The 19,805-nt window shown below is 38.3% G+C and overlaps 1 protein-coding gene across 1 annotated transcript; it reads right to left on the bottom strand.

Annotated features, from left to right (window-relative positions):
• Positions 1-1,944: 1,944 nt before the first annotated feature.
• On the bottom strand, positions 1,945-19,023 carry PRR32 (proline rich 32). The gene is given in 4 exon segments (XM_032882371.1): positions 1,945-2,291; positions 2,294-2,820; positions 3,868-3,883; positions 18,714-19,023. Coding segments are annotated over 4 exon segments (1,200 nt in total).
• Positions 19,024-19,805: the final 782 nt, after the last annotated feature.

Below are 19,805 nucleotides of genomic sequence, written 5' to 3'. Positions count from 1 at the left end.
TTTTTTATTGCTCACTATAGGTATTCAGTGCTGAGAAATGACACAAAAAATAACAAACACAGGATGTTACAAAAGAGAACAGATTGCTGAAAACCAGCAGTTTGTGTTGGTGTAACTTCCTTGTTACAGAGAATTTGTCATGAATTGTTGTAATTGTGGGTAGTCTTTCAGAGCCTTTATCACTCTACTTCCTTTGAGAAAGAAAATGTATCCTGTCTTGCTGTCACTTACACACCTTTTGGCAACTTTCCAGAGATTCAGCACTACTGTTGACACAACTTGATTTCTTGTCAAAACATCTTTTAACATCTGGCTCAAAAGATATCTTTGATGACTATAAGCATGCCCAACTCCTCTGTTCATTAAGGCTGAAAATTCAGTAAGTGTTTGATACACTGGGACTAAGCTACCTCATAGTGAGCAGCTGTCAAATGATTTGCTGAATACTTCTGCTCAACCCACCATAGTGAATTGATGGAATTGTGCCAGCCTTAGGACATACAAAGAGCGAAGGGAATTTTAGCAAGCATTATCCAGATGCTCCTTCTAAGCCCTGCACTGTCACCTATAAATTTAGAACAGTCTATTATTAAATAAATGGAGAAAAATAAACTTTATGGATCCATGTGCCTTCTTTGTCAGAGTAGCAACAAACCTGTTATTGGTGCTAAAAACACATTAAGGCTTTGTTTATAGGCTAGATGTCTTTTGGATCTACAGGTTTTCTCAGGTTTTAACTGCTTACATCACCTACACCATCAGCTATGGACCTGAAAAAATGATTAATTGAAGAATCATTCTCTAAAGACATTTCTAATTTAGTGGTTGTTCATACATAATGGTGCTTTGTTTTAGGGCATTTTACTATATAGTGAATGAGTTGTGCAGTGGTCAGAATGACCATCTTTCCACTCTGCATGCTGCACTTCTTTCGCTGGAATTTGAAAAAGCTTCTATCCAGGCATTGTGATAATCTCTCAGACCCATCAGTATAATAAGGCATTGCAGCACATTATAGAGTACAAACACAGCAGTATCAGAGAAAATAATTCTATGTGAGTAAAGTATTTTCATTTAAAAGTTCTGAGTAGATAGTAGCCCTGTATTCAAGCAATAGGTGAAGAGATCAGACCTCTTCCACCTTGTCCCTGGACTTTTATAAAGCCAGCTGTGTATATACTGTGTTCATATACCTCAACAGTGTAGTGTTGAGGGGCAGACTAGATCATGTTTGAAGCAATGATCTACAACTCTATCTCCTTTGCCCACTCCTCTACATTTTAATAAGAGAGCAAGAATCTTAAGCAGGTTCCATGCCCAGCATGGATCTGGGGCTCCATCTTACCCCTGAGATCATGACCTGATTCCAAATCAAGAGTCAGAGGCCTAACCACTGAGCGACCCAGGCATCCCACTCCTGCCTTTTTCTTTCCTCACCTTTGAGCCTGGTTCTGCCTCTAATTGGCTGTTAAGTGTTGGTTAGTACCATCACTGGTCTCATCCTATTCTCACTCACTGTGCATTTTTCTCTATTATCTGGACTTTGGTCTACTTTATGTACCTTATTTTATTTTTCCCATCCTATTGTGAACAACCCCCATAGCCTTAGGTAGATAGTAATTCCCTACCCTAGATCTGGCCTTGCAAGAACACTATTGACCCTCCCCCAGTCACATAGGAGCAAGCCAGACTAGGGATTCAACTAAGCTACTTAGAAAGTACTAGCACATGACTGCTTTAATTTCCTTAAAGTTAGAAAACAAAAGCCAAAGTTTAAGCTCCCGGGGTTGCATTTTTAAAAACAATTCACAATATTTCAAACTTCAGAATCTTTATTGAATCTCCAAACACATAAGGCAAGCAAAATGTAAGAGGGTAGGGGGTTTTCAAATATTAAAACATAAATGAGTAATTTTCACCTTTTCCCTCAGCCCTTTTTTGTCATCAGTTATTCTCTCTGTTTGAGAGCGCAGGAGCAGGCATGCCCCAGGAAGGAAAATTGGCCAAATAAGAAGGCAGGGTAGGACCAAATATCGGGGGTGGAGCAAAAGCAATAGGCATAGCAAGAAATGGACTGAAACTCGGAGGTCGAGGAGATATAAAGCAGTGAGCAGTAGGGTGAGAAGGTAAACTGGGAGTACTGGAAGACAAAGGGAGAGGCTTAGGCCAGTTCTCCACTGGGTGCTGGGGGCCTCCTGGTGGGAAAGAAACATGAGCCAGCCTTTCCTTGCTGGCCATTCTTGTATTTCCTGGAGGCAGCTCCATCATTACCCCTGATCGAACAGTGGGGAATGTGGGGGCCCTCTAACTTGCAGACCCCTGGATGGAAAGAACCCTTGACCTGGCAAAACCAGGTATAACTTGGCATTATTGCCACCTCTTTGGGTGTCCCCACTGCTCACCCTTGCCCCCACTATCATCAGTGCTAGAGGGCTGCCAGAGAATTCCTGGGACACATTAATAGAATCTTGTTCTCTAAGCCTCCAGCCTGCCAACCCCTCAGAGCTATTTACTTCTGTTGTTGCTAGGGACTCTTCCTTAGCAACAAGTGGTGGCCCATAGGGGTGTTTGTGAGCTCTGGAACTGTTGACAGGAATGCAAGCTCCTGCTGTCTCGGAGGGGCATTCCAGCTGCTCTCTTGCCAGGTCAGTCAGCACATTGATGGGAGCTCTCAGCAGGACCCGATGGTGGCCCCAAGCCTCCTCATCATCTTTTGGCATGGAACTTGGACGCTGGAGGGACATGTCGTCAGGATGCGACTCCCGCATCCCACACTCATTGGCAATTGCTCCATTAGGTGAAGGGGCGTGCCCACCAAGGCTTGCAAAACTAGAAATAATTAAATAAATAAATATGAAATGCAGTGATCTGAGAGTATCTGGAAATACGTGATTGATTAAACTCGCTGGAATATACCTATATAAAGGTAAAGGGAGAGCCTATCTCCTCCCACGTGAAGTCAGCGAGCACTTTTTTAGCCTATGCTCACCATACCGGATGGCTTCTTTTAAACAGATACCCCAATTTCCCTTTATGGCTTTCTTGTGGCTCCACCCCATTCCTCATTTCCCCACCTCCTCAATGCAGCAAGGAAGCGAAGACCCAGAGAGTTTCTTTAAGGGATGCATGAGCAGGCTTGCCATAGAAAACAGCAGCTCTTTCCAGTCCCCCTGTAGGACCCATGCTCCACAAAAGCCCAGCATTCAGATTCTGGCACGAGTGTTCTAGAAAGTGTTGTAAGGAAAGACTTTTTTTTTTTCCTTCTTCTTTCTCCACTGAAGTCAAAGAAAGGTTATCTGTGTTAACAAATGCTCTAGTGTGTTTGTCTCTCTGAAGCATCATTCACCATTTGCAACAGAATTTTGTTAAAATTTTCTTTCATTCAACCCGTACCACACCCTGGAGAACGAATTTCCTCAAGTTTAACACCAACTATTTGGACTAAGGATTTGCAATTTTGTTTCAAAATTACATTTAAGAATTGCTGCCCTTGGGGTGCCTGGGTGGTTCAGTGGGTTAAGCCTCTGTCTTCGGCTCAGGTCATGATCCCAGGGTCCTGGGATCAAGTCTGGCACCGGGCTCTCTGCTCAGCAGGGAGCCTGCTTCTCCCTCTCTCTCTGCCTGCCTCTCTGACTACTTGTGATTTCTCTCTCTGTCAAATAAATAAATAAGTAAATAAATAAATAAAATTGCTGCCCTTAAATGCGGTATTTTTAGTACCAGATTTTGTATCCTGCAAGGTTTTTGTCTGTGATCCCCTCCTGCATGCTCTCCAGCCCACTTGTCCCTGTCCCAGTTACACAGAAAAACAATTAAAAATGCCTTTTGCCTTCAAAATTAAACAGTACTATACAGTTTTGTACTTACACATTTTCAATACAAGCTATGCAGAAAGTTGATCAGGAAAACCTTTGTGAGGTGATGGAGAAAACCAGCAGAATGCTGACTAGGCCAATTCAGTCTGGAGAGAGGACTTGCACTTCTGCCTTAGAGCTGCTTGGCAACTTGAATGAAGCCAGAGACCAACTCTTTCTAGATTTGGAGTTCTCTTTCTGAGGTTAACAGTTGCTAGGGAAGGGAGGGAGGAAAGGAGTGAGGAGGGGGAGGGGATAAATCTGTGACACTCCTTTGAAGCTAAATGTAAGACTCCTTTTTGCATAGAAGTAGATGGATGGTAAAGACTTTCGCAAAGTTAACCCTGTTGCAGGGCAGATGGAAAGAAAAATCATTTAAAGATTTTAGAAGAATCATGGAGGCCTGGTACTTTATTAAAAGTTATTTCTGAAGTTTTAGTTAGGAAAGATAGTTACCATGTCTCTTCCTTGTGTTTGAAAATACAAACATCGAGCACTTTACCATGCCTAGTCTTGTAACTTAAAATTTCAGTTTTGAAGATGCATACATGATGGAGAACAGAAGTTTATAGGGTTAAATTGGTTTTCAATCTGAGTCTCTTTTTTGAAGTTGAGGAAAAAAATAGCATCATAAAAAAATTACCCTAAAAATCATATTGGCTTTATTTTTTAGTCTCTCAGTTGTTGTGTTTTTTTTTTTTCTACCTTCTAGTTTACTGGTTTTGTATGTTGGTGCTCATGTGTGCTTCTGTGAGTGTGTTATATATATACATTTCCTGTAATAGAGCTCTGTAAATATACATTTTTCCTGTAATAGAACTCTGTGAACTTGTCTACAAAGGGGAAGGGGAATGGAAGGCATAACAGATATCATAAATTTATGAATATTAGTTCAGATTTCACCTTGTAACTTCTTTGCAGAAAGCACTTTCTGTTCTTTGAGCCTAAATTTCATTCTCTTCCTCCACTTTAAACTAGTATGCTTCCCCAGATTTTATTTTCTGCCATTGATATACAGATTGATTGCTCTGAAATTACAATGCCCATCCCCTCATATAAGATTATTAATCTTGCTCTAGGATAAAGCCATAAACTTGGCTCACTTCCTTAAATTTACCTGAGATTTGCACTTTTCAGACAATATCTTGAAGACTTTAAAATACTTCTATATTCCCAATATCAGAATATGCTGTTATATTTCAAAGGTTACATATTTTTTCTTAAAGAAAGATAACAGACTCAAATACAATGTGTTTCAAGTTATATATGGAATGTGTGTGTAAGTGTGTGTGTATGTATGTGTGTAGTGGATAAGTATAAAATACTAATGCAAAGAAATTGTCAGTGCTGTGAAGCAACACAATTCATGATAGAAATAACCTTTTGGGTCTGTAAATCCCGATCTTCCTGCCAGGGTGCCTTGTCCAAGTATGTACAGCATTGAGGGTTTTTTGTTTTGTTTTGTTTTGTTTGTTGTTTTTTTAATCTCCTTGAAAGATGAAAGTGTCATGTTTCCAACATTTCTCCCAAAAGAATCTGTTCACTTGCCTAGCATGGTTCACTATTAAGAAATTTCTTGATTCTCCAGCTTTCTTTATATTTTTCTTCAGTTTATTATTTCCTTGTTCTTTTACATAAGAAAAATTGTTATTAGCAATATAACTGTAGTGGAGCATTAGACCTTTCTTAACACTATGTCAGAGGGAAATTGTGCTAATGCCTAATAGGTGGTAAGTCATATTTACATATTTTATGCTTTTTTTTCCCTGAATAATGGCAAGGAAGCCCCAGGAAACCCTTTTATGCCTATCAAACTATTGCAATCATGGACTGGTTTACCTAGAAATATCTGTTTAGTAAAAATATATTAATTGGATTACATAAAAGTGAAGTATAATATGGACATCAAATAGCTGGGCACAGTGACAAAGCCAACGGCACCGGAGAATTTTCCAAAACCATAATAGATATTATAAATTTATAGATACTAGCTCAGATTTGCCTTGCAACTTGTTAGCTTTTGTGCAATGAATGTTTATTGAATGTCTACTGCATTGACGATTTGGTTCAGTGTGCCTTATATCAAAAAGTTAAATATGCAATTAATGGAGACTTCAAGGAATATTCAGACTTTCTAGGGAAACAAAATAACATCTATAAAAGAATCAAAGAATTGTATAAAAATGAATACAGACAACTCACTACATGTTGTAAACTAATACCACAATTAAAATTCAGAAGAAGGAACTATAATTTTAAGTTAAAGTAGCTGTGAAATATTTCACATGGGAGGATCAATGTGCTGTATATCGCAAAAAGGGAAATTGTATTCTGTGTCAAGAATAGGCACTGGGTGTGGTGCAAAAAACAATGAATACTGTTACGCGGAAAAGAAATAAAAAAATATATAGTATTAAAAAATTTAAAAAACATCAAAATCTAACTTTCTCTGTATAAAATTTTGTTTCAAGATTAATCATTTTTGAAGAATTAAAGTAATGATGGTTAACTAAAAAAAATAGATATGAGGGCGCCTGGGTGGCTCAGTGGGTTAAGCCGCTGCCTTCGGCTCAGGTCGTGATCTCAGGGTCCTGGGATCGAGTCCCGCTTCGGGCTCTCTGCTCAGCAGGGAGCCTGCTTCCCTCTGTCTGTCTCTCTCTCTGCCTGCCTCTCTGTCTACTTGTGATCTCTCTCTGTCAAATAAATAAATAAAATCTTAAAAAAAATAGATATGGAAGCAGGAATGAAGGAAAATTTTTGGAATTTTAAATTTAGTTTTATTTTTTATAAGACTTTTACTTATTTACTTGACAGACAGAGATCACAAGTAGGCAGAGGCAGGCGAAGAGAGAGGAAGGGAAACAGGCTCCTTGCTGAGCAGGGAGCCAGATGCAGGGCTTCATCCCAGGGCCCTGGGATCATGACCTGAGCCGAAGGCAGAGGCTTTAACCCATTGAGCCACCCAGGCACCCCAATTTTTGGAATTTTTTAGTTCATATTTCTAATCCCATCCAGGGCTCATATTTGCCAGAAATGGAAATATAAAGAACCACTTGGACTGTCTAGAGACAGCAAGATCAGCAAGATAATAGTCAAGTGGTACCAATCAGGTAATATTCAAAGGCACTCACATTTTCTAAAGGAAAAACTGGAATCATCTCAAAACCTACCTTTTGAAAAAAAAAAAAAGAGAGTTGAGCTACTTCAATTATCCATTGAGTTCTGAAAATGAAGTACTAAAATGTATGCCTTTTTTGTTTGTTTCTTTGAGTGACTGTTTTGGAGAGGGAAACATGGGTAATGGAAATTGAGAATTTGCCAAAAAGTAGCTTAGCTTTGAAATCAGCTAAGATATAAATGCTTTTCATTACCCATGGCCTCTTGTTTCATGACACAGCTCTATATATGACATACCTCTCAAAAGGTTTTGAAGACTGTTGAAATGCTAAGTAAGGATGGTAGAAGGATATATTTACTTTTGTACAATAATTACGATTGACCGTGGTTATACTGCCAAATCACGCTGTTGGGTTTTTTCAAAGAAATTTTGCAGATGTGTATGTGTATAAGCAAAGTTTCATTTAAAATACATCCTTTCTCTTTTACTTAGAAAAAGAATTCAAGGAATAAAAACCTAAGAATGGCTTTCTCTGTTTCCATTAGGCTAATCAGGAAGCAATGAGGAGATTGTTATGCTGATCTCTGGGGGACTGTTGCCAAAAGATTCCATCCCTTAACTCACTTTCAAAATGCGATGTAACTATTCTTGTGGAAAGTTCTGCAAGTTTAGGATATTGAAAAGTACTTCTCAAAGATAGACCAGATATTTTCAAGGGTCTGTTGCTATTTAATTAAGCAAATTTAAAAAGCATGATTATATCCCCAAATGTGTCAGACAGCATTATTCAGTTGCAAAACTATAGGCAGTACTCCTATCCTCTTTGCTACCAGCTGTTCTGCAAACCCTGTGTGGTAAGTGATGAGGATAAACAAGTGAGAGTGTGGTTACTTCACCACCAGCACTTGCAAAAACAACTAACAATATATGCCTCACTGTTGGACCTATTTGTATGAAGTTCAACATATTGTCATTGCTTTTCTCAAGTTCTTTGCTCCAGATTAAAAAAAAAAAAAGTTTCAAATCAGGTATTTATGGCAGTTACTCCAAAACAGGTTATTTCTTTGTATTGTTATGCCCCAATAATGGGTCCATGATTAAAGGAGCGAGACTGATAACAAAACGAAGGTCAAGCAAAGCTTTATTTTGTGCCAAGCATCAAGAATCTAACCGAATGTTCGGGGACGCACCTATTGCAAGAGAGGGCGACCCTTCTCTGTTTCACAGACTAGCTTTTAAGGGCAAAGGCCATGTGGTAGGGCCTGGCCATGCACAGGTGGCCAATGAGATTGTAACACACACAGGAAACTCCACAGTGATGCTAAGTGACCAATTGAGTTACAATTTACCCTAGTAGACATTTGAACCAGCCTATTACATCTTGATTGGGATTGGCGCCCAAAGGGCGGGGCCCATACTCCTTAGTAACCAGGGAGAGAGTATGCATCCCCCCACATGATCAGATGTCTCCACCTGGCCTGACCCACCTTTGTATCTGGGCTTTGTTACTTGAAGCTGGTTTCCGGGACTTGTCTCCAAGTAAATTCCCTGGGGGAAGGGGAGCAGGGACAGTTTCTAAATAGGTCCTTACAAAATAAATCAGAAGCTATCACTTCCTTGAACATCTGTCACTCTATTTTTTCTTGATCTCCTGAGAGTGAGAACTGGAAATTAATTAGCAGTACGACAAGCCAGATGGGGAGGAGGGGGAGGAAAAGGAAACCAAATTGTTTTGTTTTGTTTTGTTTTGTTTTTTACCACTTACACTGTACCAGTCATCTAATATATATTGTCTCATTTAATATTTACAGAAAACTTTTAAGGCAGTTGTTATTATTATACCTATTCTAGGGATGATAATAAAGAGAGTTGGAGAAGTTAAGTTTTTTTTGTTTGTTTTTTTGTTTTCTGAGACCCCACAGCTAGTAAATGGCAGACAATATTCAGATATAGCCAATCTGACATCAAAGCCCACATTTCTTCCATTTAACAGCATAGCTTCCTAATTGTAACTCTAGGTGAATCACATAGGTGGCTCAGATCAAAACATGTGTACCAGATCTGAGTTTAGTTTATTTAATTCATGGACTTACTGATTCATCCTAAGGTAGTTCTGCAATAAAGAAATTATTCAAGGGGCAACACATCCCAAAATGGCAGCCTATGCAGGGATGCAGCAGGTGATGATTAGGCATTTGGTGGTACTATGGCAAGATGGTAAAGCTAAAAACCCTGTATGGAGCAACTGGGTTGATGACAGAAAAAATAAATTAGCCATAACACAGCACTGAGTGACTATTATTAACAAACTAATTTTAATATGTGCCCAATTTTGCTAATATTAAACTTAAATTAATGTTGAACTCTTGAGCTGCAGATATAAGATTCCTCATATTTTTTTTCCATGGCACGAAGATGAAGCTGAGCCTATAATTGTGGTTAGGTCACCCACCTTCTAGTATTGGAGCAATTGGAAGAACTTAGAGTTAACTCTGAGTGTGTTAGGTGAAATAGGGAGTAGGGTTGAGTTGTCCAAGTGAGCTATTAATGATAACTCTGGAGAATATCTTTCTGAATTAGAGAGATGTATTAATTTAAAAATAAAAGTACTGTATTTTATGTTCACATTGGTATATATTGTAAATTAAGATACAAACATGGACGAATATTTAAAACAAGGAAACTTAATGAAAAATGTTAGTTTACCATAGCTCATTAGACCATAAATCTATAATGATGACATATACATATGTGTATATTACCCATGCTAGAATTAATTGGTGAGCAAAGGAGATGAAGGCATACTTAATTTTTTGAGCTCTTGGTTTGAAAAACAAAAACTACTTTAGAGGGGTTTCTTCTCACTTGTAATTAAGACACTGTAAATTCAGGTTGAAAACATTTTATCAAACTTTATTAAAATGAATCATATGTGCCAAGTTGTTGAGAACTTTGCTTCTTGAATCAGAGGAACACTGACATGGTTTAAAGTCTCAGCTTTACAACTTCCCAGTTTTGTGACCTTGGGCAGGATTCTTAAATTCTCTGACGCTCACTCTTCTCATTTGTAAAGTGAGATTAAAGATAGAATTTTATTAAATCCTGTGTGAGAAGTAACTGTTAAATACTAGGTAACTAAAATGTAATCCCTTGCCTTGTACATTTTAGTCTCAGTTTTCTTATATGGAAAATGGGGATGATGATACCTCTCTTAAGCTATTTCAGGGCAGTTGAGAAATTTAAATATGATAATTATGTGAAACTGCTTTGCAATCTGTAAACACTTTACATATATTAGGCTAATGTAACTGTGAATGATATTTCTGAGGCAAGAGGACTTTAGGGCATACTGTAAATAGCATTGTGTGGGTAGTCACCTATTCCACCTACACCTAAGGCCATTTTTCATTTACTGAATCATTAAGGTGGGGAGGATTAGCTACACTATTTAAAAAACCCCATGTTGTAAATACTTGAAACTTTTTAACTGGTGCTTCATAAATCTTATACATTGTTGTATTTAATGCAGTAGCTGTGTTAGGATAATGAGTCTGCATTTTCATATTTGACTAAGTATTTAATTGGGTTTTGGAATCTTGTGTTTTACAGCAGGAAATCTTGTGTTTCACTGAAAGCTCCTGTGATGATTAGAATGAAAAGCCTGAAAAAAAAAAAAAAAAAGAAGGTTGCTTTGGCTCCCTGATGGTGAAGAGTTGATTGGTTTTCTGAAGGGTTTGCTACGTTTAGAGAAAAAAATAGTTTTTCCCATTCCAGTTGCCCCTCCCACACCACTCAAATAGTCAAATCAATAGGTTGCTGAAGGAAGTGTTAACATTTTTATAGACTGACAGTAATACAGTGTTCAAGAAAATTTGCTCATGAAACTCAAAATTAAAATAATAAAACCCATCCCGAGAGACCATTCTTTTTATTATTATTATTTTTTAATATTTTATTTATTATTTATTTGACAGACAGAGATCACAAGTAGGCAGAGAGGCAGGCAGAGAGCAAGGAAAGGAAGCAGGCTTGTTGCGGAGCAGAGAGCCCGACATGGGGCTCGATCCCAGGACCCTGGGATCATGACCTGAGCTGAAGGCAGAGGCTTTAACCCACTGAGCCACGCAGGTGCCCCTATTATTTTTTTAAAGATTTTATTTAATCATTTGACAGAGATGGAGAGAGAGAGAGAGAGCACCAGCAGGGGAAGAGGCAGAGGGAGAGGGAGAAGCAGACTACCCACTGAACTGGGAGCCTGACATGGGGCTCAATCCCAGGACCTGGAGATCATGACCTGAGCTGAAGGCAGTCACTTAACCATCTGAGCCACCCAGGTGTCCCCACAGAGACCATTCTTAATTCTTGACTGAATTACACTGTGTGCTTATGTTGTTATGTTTGTTCAGAAGTCCTGGATAATTACAAGTGCTGTGAGGTCATTTATTTGCCTTTATTTTCGAAATGTTTCAGATCTTCCACTTTTCATTTTTAGAGTAGTGAATTGATATATGTGTTTATTAAGGGGAAGAAAAGATCAGACTGTGGGCCTGACAATGGGAAAGTACCTCTTGGAAGATTATTAGCAGGTAACAGTAATCTTACTCAAATATCAAAGTCTCAACAGCCCCCTAGTAATATCTGAACAAAATGATGAACCCTTATAGAGGCACTGGGTCATTCTGCATATGGGCAAACCAGAGCAAGTGGTGGTACAAACTATTGCACTATTTTATGTAACCTATACATGTATTTATGTCTGTGGTTCCCAAATTTTACTGAGAAACACACTCTCTTGGAGATCTTATTAAAATAAAAGATTCCTGGGCTCCACCTCCAAGATTCTTATTTAATTGGTTGTAGTGGGATCCAGTTATCTGCAGTGGAAATTTACTGAAGATCACAACAGAGAAATACTGACTAGATGGTCTTATGGCCTTGAAGTCTAGTCTTCTGGGGATGGACCCAGCCTTCTAGTGGTCACTTTTATTCTCTAACATATAGAACACACAGATACAGATATGAGAACACTAAAATAAAACTTTTTTGGACCATAACTAATGCTTCAGTTCTTATTGTTCCATAAACCTCCAAATATGATTACTTTTGAACAGTTGTGTTGAGTTTAGTTATTCAGAGCAGCAATTCTGAAAGTGTGGTCTAGGGAAAACTAGGGTTGTCAAGATCCTTTTAGGGAGTCCACAAGGTCAAAATATTTTCATTCTTATATGAAGACATTATTTGCTCTTTTCACTCTCACTTTCTTAAGAGTAAGTAGAGGTGTTTTCCAGAGGCTACATGACATGTCATTGGTTTGATGATTAACATATATGTGCTTGTATATCCCTGTGTTTTAATTGTTTTCTTGTTTTAATTTCTGATATGATAAATATTGATAGATATAACCTACCTAAACAAAAATTCATTGTGGAGTTCTGAATAATTTTTAAGAGTATAAAATGGCCCATGGAGGACCTGGCTGGGTCAGTCAGTAGAACCTGAGACAGTTAATCTCAGGGTTGTGGGTTCAAGCCCCACACTGAGTGTAGAGATTGATGTGGGAAACAAAGGCAGAAGAAAAATTATGAAATTTCCTTACTATCTACAGCCAGCCCATTGACAAGTCCTTAAAACAGGCAGAGTGATATTCCTCTAGGGACTCAACTGCCTAGATGTTACTACTTTGCTAAGGGCAAAAGGCAACCTTAGCCCAACCCCCAGGATGCTGTAAGTCAATGTTAACATATACAAATTCCTTTGGAAACTTCCTTTATCTCTACTCCCCAAGATAGCGTTGGCAATCATCCCCCAAGCATATGACCCCCAAATATACATCTGAAGGGTCTTGTGATTAAGGTTTTATTAAATGGAAATAAATGACATTTTATCAAGAATAGCTAGCCCCCTCAAGGTCCTGGGAACCTTGTTTCCAAAATTCCTTAGAAACTTATGCAATCCCTAACCACCTCTCAACTTGAAAGTATATAATAGGCCACTCCTCAAGACCCCACTGCAGCTCTTTCTGCTCACAGATCTTGTTCCTGTGCTTTAATAAACACATTTTTGCAACAAAGACATCTTAAGAATTGTTTCTTGGTCGTTGGCTTTGAACCCTAATGTCTTTCTCACATCAGAGATTACTTATTTTTATTCATTTATTTATTTTTTTAAGAGTGTAAAGTGGTTCTGAAGCTAGCATCCATCTTGTCAGTCCAGATGAAAGTATAAATACTAGAGTAATACTGGACCAGTTAGGGAATCTTAGGACCCTTCAGAATGCAACACCACCAGCTTACAAGTAATTAATCAGCACCCCTCTAAAGATAGCATCATCAGATGTACATAATGAAATCTGTAACATAAAGAATAAAGATTTTTTTTTCAGATTCCAAGTCTCTTGAGATGGAAAAGAACTCCAGGGAACCAGATGAAGCATCACCAGAACACCTGCTAGTATGGCTTCATGGGCTTCCAATCAGTGGCATCCACCTACTCAGGAGAGGAGATCCCTGTCCCAAATTTTGCCATTAAAACCCTCACTTGCAAGCTACAGAGAGTGTGGAACTTTTGAACACTAACCCTTGCCCATCCCCCAACCCTCATCCTCCTGGGTGGCACCACACAAATAAATAGCCTGTCTTTCTTCACTGCAGAAGCTCAATGTCAGTTTTTATTTGTTTACTGTGCATCAGGTGAGTGAACTCTTATTAGGTTCAGTTACAGCCCCAGATCAAAAAGTTTTAAAATTTATGTTTTATTTAACCAAACATAGTTTTAAATGTACATCATTTAATGTAAATTGTAAAATTGCTCCCAAATCTCAAGGAAATTTTGAAGCTTGTTAAAATATTCAGATTTTGGGGGCACGTCAGTGGCTCAGTGGGTTAAGCCTCTGCCTTCTGCTCAGGTCATGATCTCAGGGTCTTGGGATGGAACCCTGCAATGGGCTCTCTGCTCAGCAGGGAGCCTGCTTCCCCCTCTCTCTCTGCCTGCCTCTCTGTCTACTTGTGTCTACTCTCTCTGTCAAATAAATAAAATAAATAAAATATTTTTTAAAAAATTCAGATTTTTAATTTTTGCATCCTTTTATAAATCCTTAAGATGGAAATGAGTAGTATAAGACAAAACAACAATTATTGACTTATGGGATGTCTCCTGTACTATCAAATATTATGTAAGCCACTACATAGGAGATAAAATGTGTTTTGGCTTGAGGGACTTATATTCATTTGGGGAAATAAAATTAAGTCATCTCAAATAAATATGTAATTGTAGAATGTTTACATTATTTTCCTTAAAAATAATCAAAAGCAAAGATGGGTGGAAGTTAACCACTTTAATCACAGAGGATTTCTCAGGAGGGAGAAAACTGCAGTTCTACTTCAAAGGATAAAAAGGATTTGAAAAGGAAAAAAAAATTCTCAAATTACATCTATTCCTAAGAACTACTACAAAGAGACTTTAAGGGGGATTTCAATTTTCATTCTTGAATCTTTCTATTTCATTTTATTTTTTGACTTAACATCATTTTACCAAACAAGAGTATTTTTAAATAACAAAGAATATTATATCAGAGATCTAAAATAATATCCAGACTATTTGGGGCTAAAACACTTGTGTCATTGTCTTACAAATTAAGAAGAAACTGTTTTCCCAGTGGAATTAACTCAAATAATTATCACAGACTTTTTATTTTCCCCCACCATTGGCCTTTGACCACATAAATTGTTACTAAGGCCTGGCTTCAAAATCGGATAGTCCCTTTGTTCTTACTCCATGTAGCTACTTTATTTTTATACACCTTTGGGTAAATTTGTTTTGTTTTACTCTGTTTTACGCATTTTTATTTATTTATTTATTTATTTATTTATTTAGTTTGTTTGTTTTTGTTTTATGCTTTTTTAAATTATTTTTTAATTTATTTTCAGCGTAACAGTATTCATTGTTTTTGTACCACACTCAGTGCTCCTTGCAATCCGTGCCCTCTCTAATACCCACCACCTGGTTCCCCCAATCCCCCCCTCCTCTTCTAACCCTTCAGATTGTTTTTCAGAGTCCATAGTCTCTCATTGTTCACCTCCCCTTCCAATTTCCCCCAACTCCCTTCTCCTAACTCCCCATGTCCTCCATGCTATTTGTTATGCTCCACAAATAAGTGAAACCATATGATAAGTGGCTCTCTCTGCTTGACTTATTTCACTCAGCATAATCTCTTCCAGTCCCGTCCATGTTGCTACAAAAGTTGGGTATTCATCTTTTCTGATGGAGGCATAATACTCCATAGTGTATATGGACCACATCTTCCTTATCCATTCGTCCGTTGAAGGGCATCTTGGTTCTTTCCACAGTTTGGCAACCATGGCCATTGCTGCTATAAACATTGGTGTACAGATGGCCCTTCTTTTCACTCCATCTGTATCTTTGGGGTAAATACCCAGTAGTGCAATTGCAGGGTCATAGGGAAGTTCTATTTTTAATTTCTTGAGGAATCTCCACACTGTTCTCCAAAGAGGCTGCACCAACTTGCATTCCCACCAACAGTGTAAGAGGGTTCCCCTTTCTCCACATCCCCTCCAACACATGTTGTTTCCTGTCTTGCTAATTTTGGCCATTCTAACTGGTGTAAGGTGATACCTCAACGTGGTTTTAATTTGAATCTCCCTGATGGCTAGTGATGATGAACATTTTTTCATGTGTCTGATAGCCATTTGGATGTCTTCATTGGAGAAGTGTCTGTTCATATCTTCTGCCCATTTTTTGATATGATTATCTGTTTTGTGTGTGTTGAATTTGAGGAGTTCTTTATAGATCCTGGATATCAATCTTTTGTCTGTACTGTCATTTGCAAATATCTTCTCCCATTCCGTGGGTTGCCTCTTTGTTTTCTTGACTGTTTCCTTTGCTGTGCAGAAGCTTTTGATCTTGATGAAATCCCAAAAGTTTATTTTCACTTTTGTTTCCTTTGCCTTTGGAGACATATCTTGAAAGAAGTTGTTGTGGCTGATATCAAAGAGATTACTTCCTATGTTCTCCTCTAGGATTCTGATGGATTCCTGTCTCACACTGAGGTCTTTTATCCATTTTGAGTTTATCTTTGTGTATGGTGTAAGAGAATGGTCGAGTTTCATTCTTCTACATATAGCTGCCCAGTTTTCCCAGCACTATTTATTGAAGAGACTGTCTTGTTTCCACTGTATATTTTTTCCTGTTTTGTCGAAGATTATTTGACCATAGACTTGAGGGTCCATATCTGGGCTCTCTACTCTGTTCCACTGGTCTATGTGTCTGTTTTTATGCCAGTACCATGGTGTCTTGGTGATCATAGCTTTGTAGTAAAGCTTGAAATCAGGTAATGTGATGCACCCAGTTTTATTTTTATGCATTTTTAATTATTTTGGGCTGAAGGCATGTGGTGAGACTCAAGCACTCTCTAGGGAGCTCCAGCTAACGTTATATATGGAGTGTCCAGTTGCTGGATTGTTTGTTCCCAGAACTCTGTAATATCTACTGGGAAATTTTACAACTGCTCCAGAGAAGGAATCAATGTCTTTTCTCTACTCAGTGCTGATGGTGGCTTGCAATTCACTTTAAAATCGCCTCATGATGACCCCTTTCTATTATATTAGCAGTAAATGAAAGCAGTAGTTCCTGCTTTTGCTAAATTCATCAGATTTTATTTTTATACTGGAGAATAAAGTCACCTTTATCATTATATTTGGATCCTTTTAGCTCTGTTGTGAAGGTCCCTGAAAAACTTTCCCAAGGGTCTCTGGGCATCCAGTTGAAAGAAGACCATTCCTATATGTTTACATTACATTCCTATGTGTTTATTGTGCATAATATTGCACCATTGTTTGGGTTCCCTGAGATTTAAAAAAAAAATTGATCTCTTGCCCTCTCCACTGTGTATTTTCCAGAAAATTTCTTCATGATTTCATTGGACTTAAGAAAACAGCAAGGGAAAGAAAGTTTTAATTATGCAAATATAAAAATAATCAAAGGGGGGAGCACACACCAGATAGATTTAATGAAAGCTCAGCCTCCTTTTCAATATTTACTGCTTGTAACCAAATTAAATTTCAGATTATATTTAGTAAGAGGATTACAACATTTAAACAAATAATGACTTTATGCTGCAAAACCTAATTATATTTGTTTAGTCTTCTGCCTTGGATCATTCACAGGAGAGAGATTTGGAATTGCCAATATGAAGGTCTTAGTATTCATTATATCACACACTCTTGTAGGTACTCAGAACCAGTTGCCCTAAAATGTGTCACTTCAGCTTGCAGATATTTTAAGCTGAAAACAATCAAGACTGAAAAGATTTAGGAAGAAACTGACTTTCCCACTAACTGCTTAGAGGAATATTGATAAAGGACCTTCACCAGGAAGAGGGCTATCACCATAGATAACTACATTATAATAAGAACTAAGGGTGGTGGGCAAGAATTAAGCAAAATATATTTGTTAAAATTCCTCTCTATGTCCCATTGTTGCTGTGTAGTCCAGAAAACATTTGTTTGCCAAAAAATTACTCTTTTTCATCTTCCTATGAATTGCTTTCCTTCCCTTTGAGTGTCAGACCCTTTCTTCCTTCTTTAGCTCATAATGACTATAGCTTATCTTACCTATCTTTGGAAACTCTCATGTTTATGTGGATTCCCCATACATATGTAATGTAATTAAATTTGATTCTCTCCTGTTATCTCTCATGTTAATTTAATTCTTACATCAGCCAAAAGACTCTTGAGGGGTGCAGGAAAAGTTTTCCTCTTCTACACCCTATTATTTGCTAACAGAAGCTACATTTTATTTTATTTCGATTTTAAAATTTGTTTATTTATGTCATTGTTATTGTTATTGTTATTGTTATTATTATTATTAGTTATCTCTACAACCAGTGAGGGGCTTGAAACCCCAGAGAGAAATGATCGGAGATCAAGAGTCACAGGCTCTTCCACCGGAGCCATCCAGGAGGTCCCAGAAGCTACATTTTAGATTCCACAACCTTCTAAACCCAAACTTTGGATCTGATATTGAGGTATAATTTGGATTTGGAACTTAAGATATGACACATCTACAAAATAATTTTCTCTCATGGCTTAAGTGAATTTTTTAAATTTATTTTTTAATTATTTTTTATAAACATAAAATATATTTTTATCCCCAGGGGTACAGGTCTGTGAATCACCAGGTTTACATACTTCACAGCAGCTTAAGTGAATTCTTTCTGAATCTTTTTGAATCAAACCGAATTCAGTTGATGCTATTCAACATTCTGTTATAAATAAAAATACAGTACAGAATTAACTTAAAGATGAGATTTTTGGAAATGTAAGATGATTTAAATATAAATCCATTTCATGGCAACATACCAGAATATACCACTGTTATGGAACCTGGACTGGATCCTCACAGAAGAACCAAGTGGCACTCGGAGACTTTGGAGGATCGGAGGTTTATTTAACACTGGTGGGCTCAGAGGAGGTTGTTCTACAAAGGTCTGAGCCCTGAGCATAAGCAGGGAGGGGAATTTATATGCTTCTAGTTCCTCATACTTAGTACTTTTGGCGCGCTGGAAACAGGGTAGGAAAGAAGAACCCAGAAGGGCTTTGAGACAGGGACTGGAATTCCCTTGCTGGTTTGGTCAGCCATCTTAGAGTACAGTTTTTCCCCTATCATTTCCCCCTCTGATGCCCCTTTAGACACCTAGTTTAGAGGGCATCATTATCATATATTACGATGGCTCTGCAAGGCTAGTATTTGGGCAGTGGCTTGCCTGGTAACAGTGTTTTCTATGAACTTAGCAATCCATCTTAAGGTTCCTAAGGCTGCCCAAAAAGCAATAACAATAACAAATTTCTGGGAGAAAGTCCAGTCAGAAGGGGGAGCAATGTAAAGTCCAGTTCCTGAGGTGAGGGTGCCGGTGTCATGCGGACAAAAGCCAGGGACCACGGTGAACAGATGTCCATCAGTCAGTGGGGTCTCATCAAAGATGGAGCTGAAGCAGGTCCTCAGGATCTGGTTGGGCTTTCCAATGATGTGATTCATCCAACCAGTGAGAGACTTCTTCACTCCAGAGCAGCGGACCTATTCAGTGACACCTAAGACCCAGAGTGGTTAGTAAGGGTGGTTAGAACAATGGTGTGGGGGCCTGTCAACCATGATTTGATGGGGTCCTTTCTAAAGCTTCTCAGGAGATGCGCCTTTTGAGTTTTTCCCAGGGCTTGGAGGTGTTGGGACACTTCTAAGTTTCCAATCTGTTCAAAGTCTCCTCTAAGCCTACTTACTATGGGGGGTGGCCTGCCATAGAGCCTTTGAGGTGAATTATAGCTGTAGCAATCTTTTAAATACAGTTGACTAGAATAAACAATATCAATGACCTCCAACAGTTATGCTCTATAGAAGTATGACATTCAGGTCCAGGCATAAGGGTAGTTGGATTTAAAGTCTAACAGGTTTTAGGTATTATTTCAGCCCTATCTATCAGTATAGCCTGGTATTTAATAAGTTGACCTCCATTATCCATTGGGGGCCTTTGGTTTCTAGGACGCTCTGGACCTGATGTGAAGTCATTACAGTCAGGGGCTGTCCCATAGCAAGTATTGAGGCTCCTTTACCAGGAGCACTGTTGCATGCTTAGAAAGCCTTTGTTTACAATTATACCTCAATAGAAGTGGCTTCTTGGATAAATATAACTGAAAAATACCATTAAGCTTTGTCTGAGGTATTAACATTCTAATTACAAAGGATCACTGGCAGGTGGGAGAAAACTTGTCTCAGGAGATAAGGTTATCCCCAAGTGCATTACCCAACCAATCATAAAGAAAGCG

The sequence above is a fragment of the Lontra canadensis genome, unplaced genomic scaffold (genome assembly GCF_010015895.1).
Source record: "Lontra canadensis isolate GAN:19392208 unplaced genomic scaffold, GSC_riverotter_1.0 scaffold81, whole genome shotgun sequence".
Taxonomy (NCBI): domain Eukaryota; kingdom Metazoa; phylum Chordata; class Mammalia; order Carnivora; family Mustelidae; genus Lontra; species Lontra canadensis.
This window is presented reverse-complemented; position numbering and strand designations above follow the sequence as displayed.